This window comes from Lissotriton vulgaris, chromosome 7 (genome assembly GCF_964263255.1).
Source record: "Lissotriton vulgaris chromosome 7, aLisVul1.2, whole genome shotgun sequence".
Classification (NCBI taxonomy): Eukaryota; Metazoa; Chordata; class Amphibia; order Caudata; family Salamandridae; genus Lissotriton; species Lissotriton vulgaris.
Window position 1 is genome coordinate 1,281,387,252 of NC_141695.1, and position 15,325 is coordinate 1,281,402,576.

The 15,325-nt window shown below is 41.1% G+C and overlaps 1 protein-coding gene across 2 annotated transcripts in view; it reads left to right on the forward strand.

The window, feature by feature from the left end:
* STK36 (serine/threonine kinase 36) overlaps window positions 1-15,325 on the forward strand; it is a 223,409-nt gene that overhangs the window by 141,698 nt on the left and 66,386 nt on the right. For both annotated transcript variants that reach the window (XM_086931854.1, XM_086931855.1), the window contains exons 18-20: window positions 4,301-4,395; window positions 13,854-13,917; window positions 14,440-14,550. In XM_086931854.1, coding sequence (XP_086787980.1) covers window positions 4,301-4,395; window positions 13,854-13,917; window positions 14,440-14,550 — 270 coding nt within the window. The remainder of the gene's footprint in view (window positions 1-4,300; window positions 4,396-13,853; window positions 13,918-14,439; window positions 14,551-15,325) is intronic.

The following is a 15,325-nucleotide window of genomic DNA, read 5'->3' on the forward strand; positions in this document are numbered from 1 at the left end:
TGTTGCTTGCCCCTGGAGGCCAGACGACATCCAAGCTGCCAATAAGCCTGTTATCTAGTTGCTACGTATAGGCCTCTTATTCAAGTTTACTTATTGTTAAACCAAGATATATACCTCTTTCAATCCAGTCTGTATGACATTTTACATTTTGCAATTTCTGTTGCTCAATAGGGGTTGGAAGTCACCACTGTAAAAGGTCATTAGGCTGCTCTGTCCTCCTATACCTGCTTGCCAGATAAACCCTCTCCATTCAGATCACCATTAGAGGTGTGATTCCTGAAAGGTTTATTATAAATGTTTCCTCACACACTCTTTTGTTCAGGAGTGAGATTTGAATCTGGTGGTAACATTTCTTATAACCTTGTTATTAAACCAACTCACAGTTGGTGGGTTAATTTACTTACTCTGAAGACAGTCTTCTTGGTGGTGATTACTTCAGTCCAACGCTCTTTTCTATGAAGGGCCTTTGCACCTTGCCTAAAGTTGAGACTGCTTTCCACACGGCCCAATCTTTCACCCTTCCCTCTTTCTTTCATTCCTCTTCCTCTCCCTACGAAGGAAGATAAGAGAATACATAGACTGGACCCCAAGAGTGTTATCTCGTACGCATGTCTTTTTTGCCTTAGCCAAGAAAAATACTTCAACTGGTATTTGTGCATACAGCACGCTCCAGAAGTGTATGACAGCTTCTAATGCTCTTGGCAGGGGCATCCTGGTGGCTGATATTTGCTGGGTGGCCATTTGGTCCTCTCTGCTTACCTTTGCCAAGAATTGTCTTCTTACAGCTGAGGTATGCAGTTCACCCACAGTACAACAGATTATGCAGCACCTTCTACCCTAGGTGTTGTTGAAACTTTATTTCTGCTTACCAGAGGGGCTGTAGGGATCTTGTAGCTCCTAAGTGATTGTCGGTTTGTTGCATCCTCCATGCAGTTTATCGAGTCACTTGGGCCTTGTTTAGATCTTCATAGTTTCAGGGTGAGTTTTCTCCTGGCAGATGCAGTTCAGTTCCTCTTCTCATTTAGTTAGCTCTCCTTCATTCCATGGGTCAAAGAAGCCAAGCTTTTAGTAGGAATTCAGATTTGTGGATAACAAGAAGTGGGAACATCAACACAATAGAGGTTCATCTCAGGGTAACCCATTTGCTCTGCGTCAGTGTACAAAGTCCTACCAACGTCCAAACTCTGTGTACACTCAAGATATAAGAGGCACATATTTATCCTCCTCGTTTAGTCAGGGCAGTGATGCCAGCCAGAGGGTTTCCTGTTTCTAAGTTCAAATAAACGAACAGTGGTTCACAAGTACTCATTTATGCAGGTGCAGACCTTGTTTCATGTGAGTGCACAGTACCTATATTTAATATAAACCAACTGCTGTGAAGACTAAGCTTCTCTTTTCTTTTCCTCTACTTGTAAATAAAATGTCTTTAGAAAATTGGAACATACTGAGAAAGGATCATCGAAAGAAATTGAGATCATACACAAACCCATCATATTCATATTTTGAGTACAGACATACATATTGTTTTATAATTGTACATACATTAAAATGGCATGCAGTAACTATACATATATGAATATTCTATGTATATCGCAGATGGAAGTGGGCGTTGTGGAGGATTAAGAGTGGCAAGAGGTACTACAATTCCAGAGGGAGGTAGCTATACAGGCGCAATTCCGTCTCATTCCTTTTAAAATCCTTCATAGAATTTACTACAAAAGGGCTCTCCTACACAAGATTAGGAGGGCAGTGAATGGCAAGTGCTTGCGAAGCCTGTGGTCAAAAGGGGTCCTTCTTACATACTTTGTGGGAAAGTCCTAAAATCCACCTGTTTTTGGGAGGGCCTAAAAGCTTGTTTGGAGATGGTGATTGGGGAACGGCTTGCACCCCAGGCTCGGCTGTCTCTGTTGGGGGCTTGGGGGTCTACGGACCTCAACCCTTATCAGAAAACCTTGGATAACTTGGGGGTTCTCATAGCAAAGAGAGAGATTACATGGAGATGTTGTGGCACGCTTAGTCCAAGAGTACAAGATTGGGCACAAGATATGGACGTGTGCTGTAACCAGGAAACGCTGGTCCACAAGGGTTGGGGTTGCCTGATAAAATTTGAGAAGGTATGTGGGAGGGTGGACTGGAGGGGAATAAGAGAAAGGAATTGCGAGACGGGGGAATGCACGAAAGGGAAGGACACAATCACAATGATGATGGGTGGGGGGACTCGGAGGCCGGTAGCATTGATCGAGGGGTGAGTCTCCTGATAGGGCAGCTGAAGCACTGACAGGAATTCCTGTGTTTCTGGGTAGGTGCCTTTAGGCCTGTGCAAAAAACTTGAATGTAATGAACTATGATGGCTTCATTTGTACATATGAGTGCTTGGGGACCACTGTTCTTTCATTCTTCCTTATACACAGGTTCCCAGTTGAAATAACTGTGAGCCACGTTGTATTCCTCTTTTTCAAAATTCAAATTATTCCTAAATCTTGGATAAATCCGTCTTCCCTTTCTATTCCCTTTAAATGCAGTTATCCGAGGCCTCTGAAGTAGTTGTCAAAGGCCAAAGTGGTTTGAACTGGTCAAGCTGATTTTGTACATTTCAAGCCAGCCTTAGCCAAACACAGGTCCCAGTTACTAGGTGACTAACAGCCTCAGGTAGGCAGGATTAGTTTATCTGAAGCATGGATAGACTTACTCTACAGAAAAGAATGGCTTCCTTCTCAAAAGTTTGAACTTGTTAATGGTGTCAGTGCTGAAGCAAGTCATTTGTCAGGCCATGCATTAAACAAAGGCAACATTTCTGTAAAGACGTCCATTTTCTGTAGCCCTGCACGTGGACTCCTAATGGGTATCGCCAGTGACCCAGGCATGAAATACACATGCAACCTTGATACATACAAAGATCTTCTTTGTGTTATCGAAACTTTCTTACAAAGACCACACATCAGAAGAGTTATACCTTAATGGCCATTTCTTCTTAAAAGACGGTTAATGGCTTTGTGGGTCCTGGACTAGATTGGGATTAAATGGTTTGAGTCCGCTGCCACTGGTGTTTTCTCTAAGCAAAGCTGTGTTCTCTAGAGTTGCAGATATCCATGTGTCAACTTGCTCCATTCCTCTAGTTGGATAAATGTAATATTGTCAGTATTTGTTTCAAACTTTCAGGGGGAAGAATAATGGAATCCAAAAACAAGTTTTTTGAGTGGTGGGTAATTAGTATATACTTGGAGAAGCAAGACTGTTTAGGGTGCTCAACTGATGGCATCAAACCTCATTTAATGTAGTAATATGTAACCAAGCAGATAGTCAGAAAGGATATGCGTGATATCCAATGGATGGGCTGCTGACAGACTGGCGATTCTCCCAACTGTTTTGCATTTTAAGAGTTTGAAATGGATAGAAACGGTTTACATGAGTTTAATTTAGGATTAACAATCATAGCAGATTTCACCAATTACCAGCGTCTTTGTCAAGACATCTGAAGTGAACTTGTAGCACACTATCTCTTCTTTTGTCCTTTTCTGAGACGTTCTATGCTAGCAAATGCTTTTTATTATTGTACGTATACGGTGCAGTGAACCTAGGTTTGTGACCGGTTTCTCACATTCCAAGACCATCACATCCTGGCATGTGTTCTAGCATCTCTTTGCAACAACTTTACCTTTATATCTCCTCATGTCTGCTAAGGTAATAGTCTTTGCTTACTAATCTCAGGATGATCCCTACTTTCCTGCTGTGGAACGCGAGCAATGGCCTGGCAGTCCTTCCTTGCTTCCATCTTACTTGGTTGCCTACCTATACAGCTCCTGTTTCCACACCTTGTGGATCCCCTTGCATCCAAAGTGGGTACTGTAATCTTCCTGCCCACCAAATTACCAGTTGCAATACCTTTCATGGAAGGCATGGGTCAAAGGATAAAGGGGTTTCAAACATTTATTGGCTTATTTTCTTCCTTTTCTCCACTTTTCGTTCTTGTCTTTTGATTTGTGGTGTGTTCATTAGATTTTTTGTTTCCTAGTAGGCCAACTACTCATGGGACTTAATTTTTAATTTTCTTTTCCGTTTATTTTCATTGTAAACCTTCCAAATGTATTGTTATAGTGGTTCTTTAATTGTGAATTTGAATGTACAAATTTGATCATGTTGTACCCGATGTATTTGTATCCTTGTCTTCACTAAAATCAAGACAACACAACTGAATGTGAGACCGTTGTGCTAATACCAGATATTGCTGCGACCATTGCAGCTCAGCTTTACGTCTGACGGCGTCATATTATAAGAATGCTGATGTTTCTTCTTTTTGCAGGTCCCAATGCCAGATGCCTCTAGAGTGCAGGCCACGGAGTTATCACTTCACCTCCTCTCACTGATAGTGCTTCAACTGCAAACCCTTCCACTACAGTAGGTACCACTTTTTCAGTGAGAGTAATTACTGCTGAATCTGGGATTGTATGTCTGCTTTCAAGACCTTGGGCGTATCTGTGCGTTAGTGAGTAAATGTACATGTGGGTCTGTGTATGGGCAAGGTGGCTGTTGGGCCCATTGGTTTCCAAGGCTGATGTCCTGTGAATGCATTCTAGGCACTGCGTATTATAAAGGCCTTGAGAACAGAATTGTGGGGTCCATGCGTCAAGCTGTATGGTGGGTGCAGGGCATGGTTCATGCACTGGTAATCGGTGATTGAGATGATTGATGCTTGGAAGCTGATTTTAAAAAGGTAATCTTAGAAGATTCAGAGAAGCTAGCTATCAAAACATTCTTTCCAAAGAGACTAAACTCAATTAAGTTTTCTGTGAAGGATATTCCAGGTGTATATTCTTGTTTTGAATCAGTTGATTGCCCCACTTCTTCGGTAATTATTTGTTGGTTTGGGATTACTTGCATGGTTTCTACTACACTTTGATGTTGGGTTGGAACTCCTGAGACCTGAGTTCGTTTTTCCAGAAATGGTCTATCCTTGATTTTTAAGCTCAAAGAATTCTCCACCACAGGGCCAGACTCCGGAACAGAATAAAATGTTTGACCTCAGGCTAAAATGACAGAGCAAGGAGCAAATCACTTGTGTCCTTTTTCCCCACTGTGCCAGAGCAGAATTGTTTCAAACAATTGTTCAACCTTAAATCTTTTCATATGCAAGAGTTGTTTCAATCAGTATCATGCTTTGAAAGAGAATAGGTTTTTCTTCCAAAAATATCTTTCTTTTGTAAGCGAGTATGCAGATGGATGGGGTGTCTGTGCTGCCTGCCACTGGATTATGATGCTGTGCCTGCTGACATTGTAAGGAGTTTAAAATCAAAGCAGTACAGGATCACTAGTCGAAGATGTTGCCAGCTTACATGAGGTATGCAGAACTACAATCTTGCCATGATAGGCCATGTAGTGCTTGATGCTTGGCCCAGTATAATTTCTCACCCCAGAAATGTTTTTTGGAGTTAACCATGTCCTAGTCCTCACACAATCCAGTTGCAACTGTAACATAACTCTAGGGCAGGTCTATTACTCATGCTCACTTTCTCTCTCTTTCGTCACAGCTCGCCGTAAAGGGTGTGAATATAGATAGTTCTTGATGACCGAAAGCTCTGCTATTACAGGAACCTGGCATCCCAGAACTTTATTATCCCACAGATTCTACAGTCATGGGTTTTCTGCCTTTGTCAGCACAGAGGGCTATTCAATGTAGCTCACAACGAAGAAAGGGTTACACTCTGAGTGCACACCGCTCCCCCATCTCCTCCCTCCCCCACCAGTGAAGCTTAGGCTTTACATGTGAATGTCAGAACAAAATCATGGATGCTAGTCATGGAGCACCTTGAGTGGACTGGCAGAATAGAAAGTCCTCTGAAGGCCAAATATAAACATAAGACAGAACTATACTCTGGAGTAGAACGAGGTAATACAGCTTTTCCAAGCCATGCAAGGGCTTCGGTCACTACATCGAGCAATCTGAATGTGTCCACTGTCAAAGCATGTTACATAATTTACAAAATGGGGGCAACATTGAAAAGTTGGAGAATATCTTGCATTAAAAGCACGTGAAGAATTTCTCTCCTGTATTTAAGAACACAAACATGCAGTTCTAGAGCATCCGACCTTCCTGAGAAACTAGGCCCTTAAACACATATAGATTGCCTCAAGGTAGGCTATTTATTATACTTTTGTGCAAGCAGTACTATCCTGATGCATCTTTTAATAAAGATACGTGTCTTAGCCAATATTTTTTGTACTTCTAGTCCCCTCTCCCCTCTGCATTTTTTGGTTCTGTACTCAGACTCCAAACCAGTTTTAAAAGAGGCAGAGCAGAATGAGATTAAGGAATGTACAGTAAGCATATCCTGTATTTTATTTGTTGGTAACACACGGATGCACCTAGCATAGAAAAATTCAGTGGGTCTGGCCTTGGCAATCCTGATCTTTTCAAACATTTTCATACAAGCATTCATTACTCCAAAAACAAAACATTTTTAAATGACTAAAATCTACAAATATTAGCATGGCACACCAGCCCAGACTTATTACCACTGGCACTGAAGTGCGCTCCGTTGCAGGCAGCAGTGAACTTATGAACAGGCAAAAGCCATAACTCAGTGCAGGACTGCCTATTTATGAAAAGTGAGTTGACCCACTTCACCGTGCTGTTGTGGGTGGAATCAAAATGTGAATGACAGTTAAACAGACAAAGGATGAAGAAGGCTCCCTCAAAGCCCGGGTTGTATGTATATACATATATGTAAGTATGTATGTGTGTATATATATATATATATAAGTCCACTGCGAGCAACTCAATGTTGCATGCTAGCAGTGCCCATCCTCCTCATCTGATTAGCAGTATACCTTATGGTGAATTCCTTCGTTTACGGCGCATTTGCAGCCGTGAACAGGATTTAGAAAATTGTCAAAATGAAGCTTTAAATCGTTTTCTAGCCCGTGGTTACAAACTGTCCGATTTAGAGAAAGCCTTAAAACGAGGCGATGCCCTTTCCCGTGAGTTATGCCTAGTGACCAAACAACAACTCAATTTAGTTAACTCAAGTGAGATCACAACAGAGGATTCACAACCTATTAGATTCATTACTACTTATTGCAGACAGGACAAAATTATTTGCAAGATAATTTATAAATATTGGCCATTTATCCTCACTGACGTTACTCAAAATTTTTTGTTACCTGCTCTTCCAACCATAACCTTTAAGAGAGCACCCTCCATGAGGGACGCCCTAGTGAAATCTAGCCCAGAGCTTACCTTTAAGTGTACTTGGTTATCCAGTTCTGGCTTTTTTAAATGCTCATCCTGTCGAACTTGTAAATTTGGGATAAATGTATCTGAGTACTGTATTGACTTTTGTGGCATTCCAGTTCCTATCAAAAGTCACTTTACATGTCGCACAGATTTTGCAGTGTACGTTCTTGAGTGCACTTGCCATCTCAAGTACATCGGCAGCACTAAGTTGCCAGTTTTTAATCGCATCTTGCAACACCTTCATGCGATTATAAATTCTGATTCAACTACCGAGTCGCCCTGCACTTTAAAGCCACCCATTCCAACAGAGTCTGTGACTTAAAATACTTTGTAATAGGGGATGTTCCTCTCTCTGTCCGAGGGGGTAACCGTGAAAGACAGTTACGTCAGTTGGAGTCCTCTTTCATTCTTTTACTTGACACCAGAATACCGAATGGACTTAACACCAGTGAGGATCTCCACAACTTTTTATAAATATCTTTTTAGGGAAAGTTATCAGACCTCCTCCTTTTTGTGAAAATATCCTCTGCAATTCGTAGTTTGATAACTAACAATGAACAACACTGGCTTAGATTTTTCCACAATGTGACTATCATTGGATGTAATTTTAGTCAAATTACTACAATTTGTCCATTTGATATCAATCATGTTATAGTATTTTGCACACTTTTGCACTTCATATTGGCAGCTTCGTTATAAATATTGGCACTTTATTGCAAATTGTTTACACAATTCAGCTACTTTTTGCACTAGCCCCACCACTTGTATGTGTTTTTTATCTCTATTTATTGGGTTTTTTTTATGTATCACTATTTGCACAATACTTGACACTTGTCTTTTAGGAGCATTTTTTGTACTTATTTATTTATTAGCTGCCCTATATATATCAATGTTTAAATGTTTTTGTAGTTAGCCATTATTGGTTTATACTATTGCTTAATTTAAATATTTATATTTATATAAGGCAAGGGTGAATAATCATATGGTTTGATTTGGCACTTGCCATTATTTTTAGCCATGACTAACCCATACACATTAGTCTTGTAACATCTGTACTGTTACCAACCTGCCATTAAGAGGGAGAAAAAAAAACCCTACCCATATGGATCTATTAGTCTACTTTTTCAAAACTAAATTTAGGGTCTGCTTTTTAGACAATCATTCAATTTTGTTTGTTTTATATAAGTCTGTTTTATAACTAAGTGCTCTCGCAATGATATGTGTTTCTTTTATTTCTATTGTACACAATTACCATTTCCCCTTCTTTGATTGGATGCATGTAATTTAAAAATGGTGGTCCGGCATCAGCGTGTCATGTGCACAAGATCGGAACGCGTCCTAGTTGGACACTTGTCTGAATCACTTTGGGTGAATAAAGCACAAGCATGGAACTTTGAAACCCGTCTTCTTGTTATTTTGGAAATCGACTCTGCTGAGGTCTGTACCTGTTTGTAGTCCCTCCTTGGAATCGGAGTGTCAGGACTTTTCCCCGTTGTGGCCTTTGCTCTTCTTTGCTGGGAGGAGTTTTTGGAGTGAGATGATCTGCGATTGCCAGAGACGCGGTTTGGAGGCCCCGCTTCACTAAGTGGTCCGGAGGACACTGGCTTTGCTACGGCAATTTTGTGCTCCGAGGGATTGGAAGGCTCCGGTTCCGCCGCGCTATCCTGGAAGAGTTGCCGCGGTTGTTAGGTATTCACCTGGCACTGGGTCAGTTGGATTTTCCTGCTCTCCCCCGCAATAATTTTGGACCAGGATAAGCAGGCTGAAGCGTCACGGGGACCCGAGGGAGAACTTTACTCTTTACAAACTGCAAAGCGGAGAGTACGGGGTTGTGGAAACCACTTCCTTTCTACACAAATGTGTGTTTATTTTGCAAAACGCTACCTACCTGTAATCAAACAAAGGATTCTGGGCGTTGAAGTCCTTCACAACACGAGGAACGGCAACAGGTGGTGCTTCAATTGAATAAGGGGGTGGAGCCGATCCACACTACAAACTGGGCGGCAAAAAGCACAGACTTGGAAAGCCATGCAGTACATCTTGGGCGCTGAGGAAGGCTCACAATGCCGAAATGCATTCGCCACATGTACTTGAATAAAGCTGCTCCCAAAGAAACTTCCCCGTTGTGGCCTCTGCTCTTCTTTGCTGGGAGGAGTTTTTGGAGTGATATATATATATATATATATATATATATATCACCAAAACTCGTAATATTCTCTCCACTTAGAAGCGGAATAACGGGCGTAGACCTACTTGTGTGCCAGCATTATTTATTTTTGCATTTAGTCAAGACGCGTTTCGGCCGTCCAAGCGGCCTTGATCACATGACCATGCGTAGTGAAAAACCCCATTTTAAAGTGCTAGTGCATCATATCATTAGTTGACATAGAAAAAGATACTTTCCATTTAAATACATTTTGTATATGTCACAGAGAATTCTTATCTGAAGTTATTCTTTGTATAAATAACAGCTTAAATGCTTACAAAGTTAATAATTCATCACAGATACAATTTCTAAAAATAGAAAGAAATCAAGAAAGTCTTTTTTGCTTAAATGCATTCAAATCTTATTATATTCATGTCAAGCTAATTAAATGCAAAATATAATTCATTACTCCTACGTGCTCACCTAAACGTGAAAAGAAATTAAACATGTGTAAAAAATATAATGATTTTATATAAAACACGTTCTACAGTCACTTTTTCACTCTTTCTCTAGAAACAAATATTCTATAGTTGGGACTATTTGTCACCAATTCTCTATAAGGCAAATTAGTTGTGTCTTTAGCATAACCACAATTACAAGTTTGAATGTTGGAAAAAACTCATATATACTCTTCTCTTAGCATAAGGCTAACTTTTCAAACAATTCTGTTAATGGACTAATCATTCAATTCTTGTTTAATTACATGATGAAAAGTTAAAGTGCCATGGTGCTACAGTACTATGGATTAAAGTGACTGGTGCCAATAAAGTCCAAACATTAAGATAATCATTTGAAGTTCATCAATTGTACGATTATAGGTAAAAAAAATTGTTTTGTTGTTTTTTTGTACATGTTTTTTATGAAACTGTGCAAACAATGGATGCATTATAAGACCATATAAATACCCGCTACCCAGAGACAAATGCTAAAACAACCGATAAAAAGACAAATAGATAAAAACTATCCAAATGTCCTAAAACCAATCATTAAAAACATGACTCAATAAATACTTGGGTACAGAGGGTACATCTCTCATCCATTTTTGGGCTGAAAATGAATCGTATTCAGTTAATGTGATTCAGCATTTCTATACTAATGTATCCTACAGTGACTATAAATAAATATACATGCATTAAATGACTAGAAAAGGGCTTACAGTACAAACATAAAAACGTATGGAGGTCCTCTCTTGCATTTAGCCTCCGACCACTTGGAGTCGAACTCCAATATGTAGCTCGTCTCCAATCGTCTTAGTCGGGCCTCTCTATCTCCACCTCTTTTTGTCAGAGGTATGGCCTCTGTTGCATAATATCAGAGATGTTGGGGATTGCTGTTATGTACAGCTTGAAAGTGTCTTGCAACGGGATAATTCTGATCTTTATTTATGATTGCCCTTAAATGCTGTAAAATGTGCCTGTGTACTGCCAGCTTGGTACTGCCTATATACATTAGGTGACATTCGCATTCCAGAACATAGACACAGTATTCCGTTTTACACGTTAGATGTTGTTTGATCTCTCTAGTAGTTCCGGAAAAAGCTGTCCTATAGTTCTTAGGATTGCTGCCAAACTGACAGGCCTTACAAGATGAGCATTTATAGAAACCCCTTCTAGAGGACAGCTAGGTCCCCTTCTTGAAACTCTCCTGACTGTTTTTAGCCAACATGTTACCCATACTCATCGATCTACGGAAGGTGGTGGACGGGTTTGAGGGCATTAGGTCATCAGTCACAGGATCATCCTGGATGAAGTGCCAGTTACGCCTTTTAATGCTCCTCAATTCCTTTTCCTGTTTACAGTATGTCAGGATCAGTCGGACCGGCTCAGCCTTCTAGTTTACAACTCCCTGTTAGGTTTTAACTTTATTTTTAAGGAGTTCCGCTCTTGGCTTCATTTGAGATTTTTTCATGGCGGCCTCTACTACTCTATGGCTATACCCTCTGTCTAAAAACCTGGTAAAACTCTATTTTTGCTTCTCCTTCGCATCTATTGGGTCACTGCAGATGCGTCGGATACGGAGCATCTCCCCGTAAGGTATGCTCCTTATTAAGTGTGGGGGATGTGCACTAGTTGCGTGTAAAAGCGTGTTTCCCGCCGTAGGTTTTCTAAAAAGGTTAGTTGTTAAAACATTATATTGTATTAAGACCTGTACATCAAAAACGTCACTGAGTGCTTACTGCTGTTAAAAGTAAATTTAAGATTGAGGTCATTTTGATTAATTTCTTCCATAAATTTCAACACACTCTCCTCAGTTCCTCGCCATACAATAAAAAGGTTGTCAATAAAACGCATCCAGGAGACTATGTTTGTGGTGCAGACATGTTCATATTTACGCCTGAGGACTAGTTCCTCCCACCAGCCCATAAACTGGCAGGCATAGCTGGGGGAGAAACTAGCCCCCATTTCTACACCCTGCACCTGCTGATAAAATTGACCATTAAAAAGGAAGTGGTTATTTTCTAGGCAAAAGGACAACATATCTAGCAACATCCTTATATGTTGGGCATACACCTTAGGTCTAGTATTCAGAAAATATTCAACAGCCCTTAGCCCATCTCTATGCTTTATACACGTATAAAGAGAGCTAACATCCAATGTTACCAACAATAAGTTTGGGCTCCAGGATAAATCCTTGATCTTACTCAGGAAATCACTAGTATCTTGTACATATGATTCAACGTTCTTCATGTGTGCCTGTAGAAAGTAGTCAATATATTTTGAGAGGTTTTCCAATGGCCCATCACAGACCGCAATAATGGGTCTCCCTGGTGGGGCGGTTAAACTCTTATGGACCTTGAGTATAAAATAAATGTAAGGTACTAATGGATGTTCTTTTTTGATGAATTTATATTCGTCGCAACTCAGGAGGCCCAAACCTTTCCATGCTAACAGGCTTTTGAACAAGGTGTCCTATATTGCTTTATATTTAGATAGAGTACTTTTTTGTAGCATTGGACATCATTTAGTTGGCTGTATGCTTCCTTTAGATAGTCTGAGAATGGCCATTGTATTTTCTTTCTTCATTCGAATATTTTTTCCTTGTTCTATTGCTGGCGTGGGTCAATTTTTTGCTTTGTGCCACCACATGTTCACTGAAGGTATCCAGGCCATCACATGCTGTCATGTGGATAGATTTGGCCATGTGGATAAATCTGGCTTCAACTGTCCCCTCATTACTGGTGCTTCCTGAATATTAGTCTCTTCTCCTGAAGCTAACTGACACAGATCTTGATATAAACTCAGGTCATAGACCATAAGTCCAGAGGTTTCATTGCCAGTTGTTGAATCCACGTTATGCTCCGTTATAATAGTATAACAATACTTGCTCTTCCTTTGAAGGGGAAGAAGACATGGTAGTGGCAATAAAAAAACACTATACTTATATCTTTCTCCTTGGTCTATAAGGCCTTGCTCAGTGTCCGATTTTCTGTTCTGACTCAGAAATTTCAGCCTAGATCAGCATTACCCATACCTACCTTTTTGTGGTTCCTAATTTTAAACATATATACCAATTAGTGGAAGAGCTTTTCCTTTGGCTGTTGGAATGCATTACCAGCAAAGATAAGAAGTACTACTGAAATTCTTAGTCTCAGGAAAGCTCAGAACTATTACCTCAATGCATTTAAAGACTACTTCTGGTTTCCATTTCTCCTCCTTAGCTATGCTTGATCTCAAAGTTCAGATACCTGTTGGTGATATGCACACTACAGAAATTCATATCAATAATTAAAATTAATAAATATATTTCATCTACCAGAAAGCCATTTCTCAAAATACAATTTGATCACATTCCTGACTAAAATTGTAAATTATATGTAGTCCGCTACGGGCCAAAGATGGGGGAGGGAAAAGTGTGTCTGTCTGTCTGTCAATGCTTGTTGGGGAATTGTAGGACCCTTTCTGTGGGATCTCTGTGGACAGTTTGCGGGACATGTGGTTTTTGCATGTCCAGGACTGCAGAGCCCTGTGTGGGGTGAGGATGGATGTTGCAGGCCTGTATGTGGTTGCTATTTGGCCCACTTATGTAATGTTACAGTGCCCGGTATAGGTCCACCTGTGAGTCTTGACTGTGGTGGAAACTGAAGGCCCTTTGTGCATGGTCTGTAGGGCACTTTAGTCATCATGCCCAGGGCCTTATGAGCATGACATCAGTGCCCCTTTTGCAGGTGTCCAGGGATTGAAAGGCCTAGTTGGAAGAGAAGTGAAAGGGGGAGTGCCATGTGGACAGTTGCTAGATCCTTCTGTGTTTTTTTTATGGCCACTTTATGTTCCATGTGTAAACGATTAGCTGGTCCACATGTATGTGTAGCATGGAAGGGTAAAGATCCATGCACCAGATGAAAAGAAAATACCATGGCCTGTGTCACTACATTTCTGGTAATCCTACCTATCTCACAAGATCTGGTATTTCCCTTAGGCTGGAACAAGTGACCCCGGTGGTGACCTGTCTATTCATCGAGTCCTCCGTTGTCTCTCTTGTGGTGAGTTTTATCTGCCCATCTCCAAACTATCTCTTCAACCTTCAGCTGTTCCGAACACCTCAGGACCACTTTCTGTCTGTGGGTCCTCAGTGATCTCACCACTTCTGCAGCTGCTATTCTTTCTTTTGACAACCTGTACTGTTTATGATGTTTGAGCTCCCTTGAGCACCTTCTGCTTCATTCCGTGCTCTGGGCTGTTGCAGTTGTTGCCATCTTTCCTGAGGCTTTTGCCATGTCTTGAGTCTCCTTTGATATCCAAGCTCCTCTTCCCTGATCCTCATGTCTATAGCACTTCAATGATAATTTATTAACTTGCGTAGTACCCTGTCTTCACAGCCCCATATCATTTCTTAGATTTTTGATATCTAAAGTAATATACCTATTACTTTCTCCCATGTGCTTCTGTAGTTGAAACCCGCTTCACCGAGCCACTCACTGTCTGCCATAGTTCTGAGGACTCCTGCAGTTCATACCTTCTAGTTCGTGACACTAAAGTCTCTTTGCCTTTCTCCATTCCCCTAGTGTGCTGCAGGCCTTCTTCTGGTTCAGCTTCTACAAAATGGAGCCGAACTGCTGCTCAAAATCCCTGATGTACTAGAAGCTGTCAAGAATGTTTTTAACTCACCAGCTGAGGTAAGGCCGACAGAGGTAAGCATGAACCACATGACAGATTTGTTGAAATTCTTGTTTACCTCTTGTCCATAATCCTAGTCTGTCCTTTCTATACACCTGGATGGAACAGGGATTGCAAAACGGTAGGTTTTGCCAATATAATACACACTCCATTCTTCAGCTGTGGATAATTCAGGTTTTATTGATCCTCTCTAAATCACTCTTAATACCAGACATACTGAAGATTTTGTTATTGAAGCTGTTTTATCTACAAAATGCCATAATAACACAACACAAATGTTTTTAAAAAATGAGTAGAAAAATGAAGAAAAAGAGATAAAATGCTTCAGGTCAAGTGCATGCTGAGCCAGCTTCTATTCCAGGGTGCCGCACAAGTAAAAAGTTCATGATATGGAGCAGGAGTGCGGTGCTTCAGCAGCAATCTTACACCACCTTTGGGAGATGAGACAGCTCCTTCTTCAATAAGGTGGTCCTCATCTTTACCAATAGTAGCATATGTGCTTGCTGTTTCAGTAGTCCAACGCCGGGTTGTGGCTCACTCCACGACTGTCACTACTGCCCAGCCAGCACCCCTCGCCCATGCCTCCGCTTGCCACCAGCCCCAGTGCAGTGGGCGGACCCCGCACAACTTCCAACACCCAAACCGGCCTGCCAGCGTCGGCCTGCAGTGGCCCGGATGGACCGGGCCACGCCCACTCGGCGATCTGCCGGAGATAGGGTGACGCCATCTTACTAGAGGCGACAGTTACAAGTGGCAATCCTGGAGATTAGAATG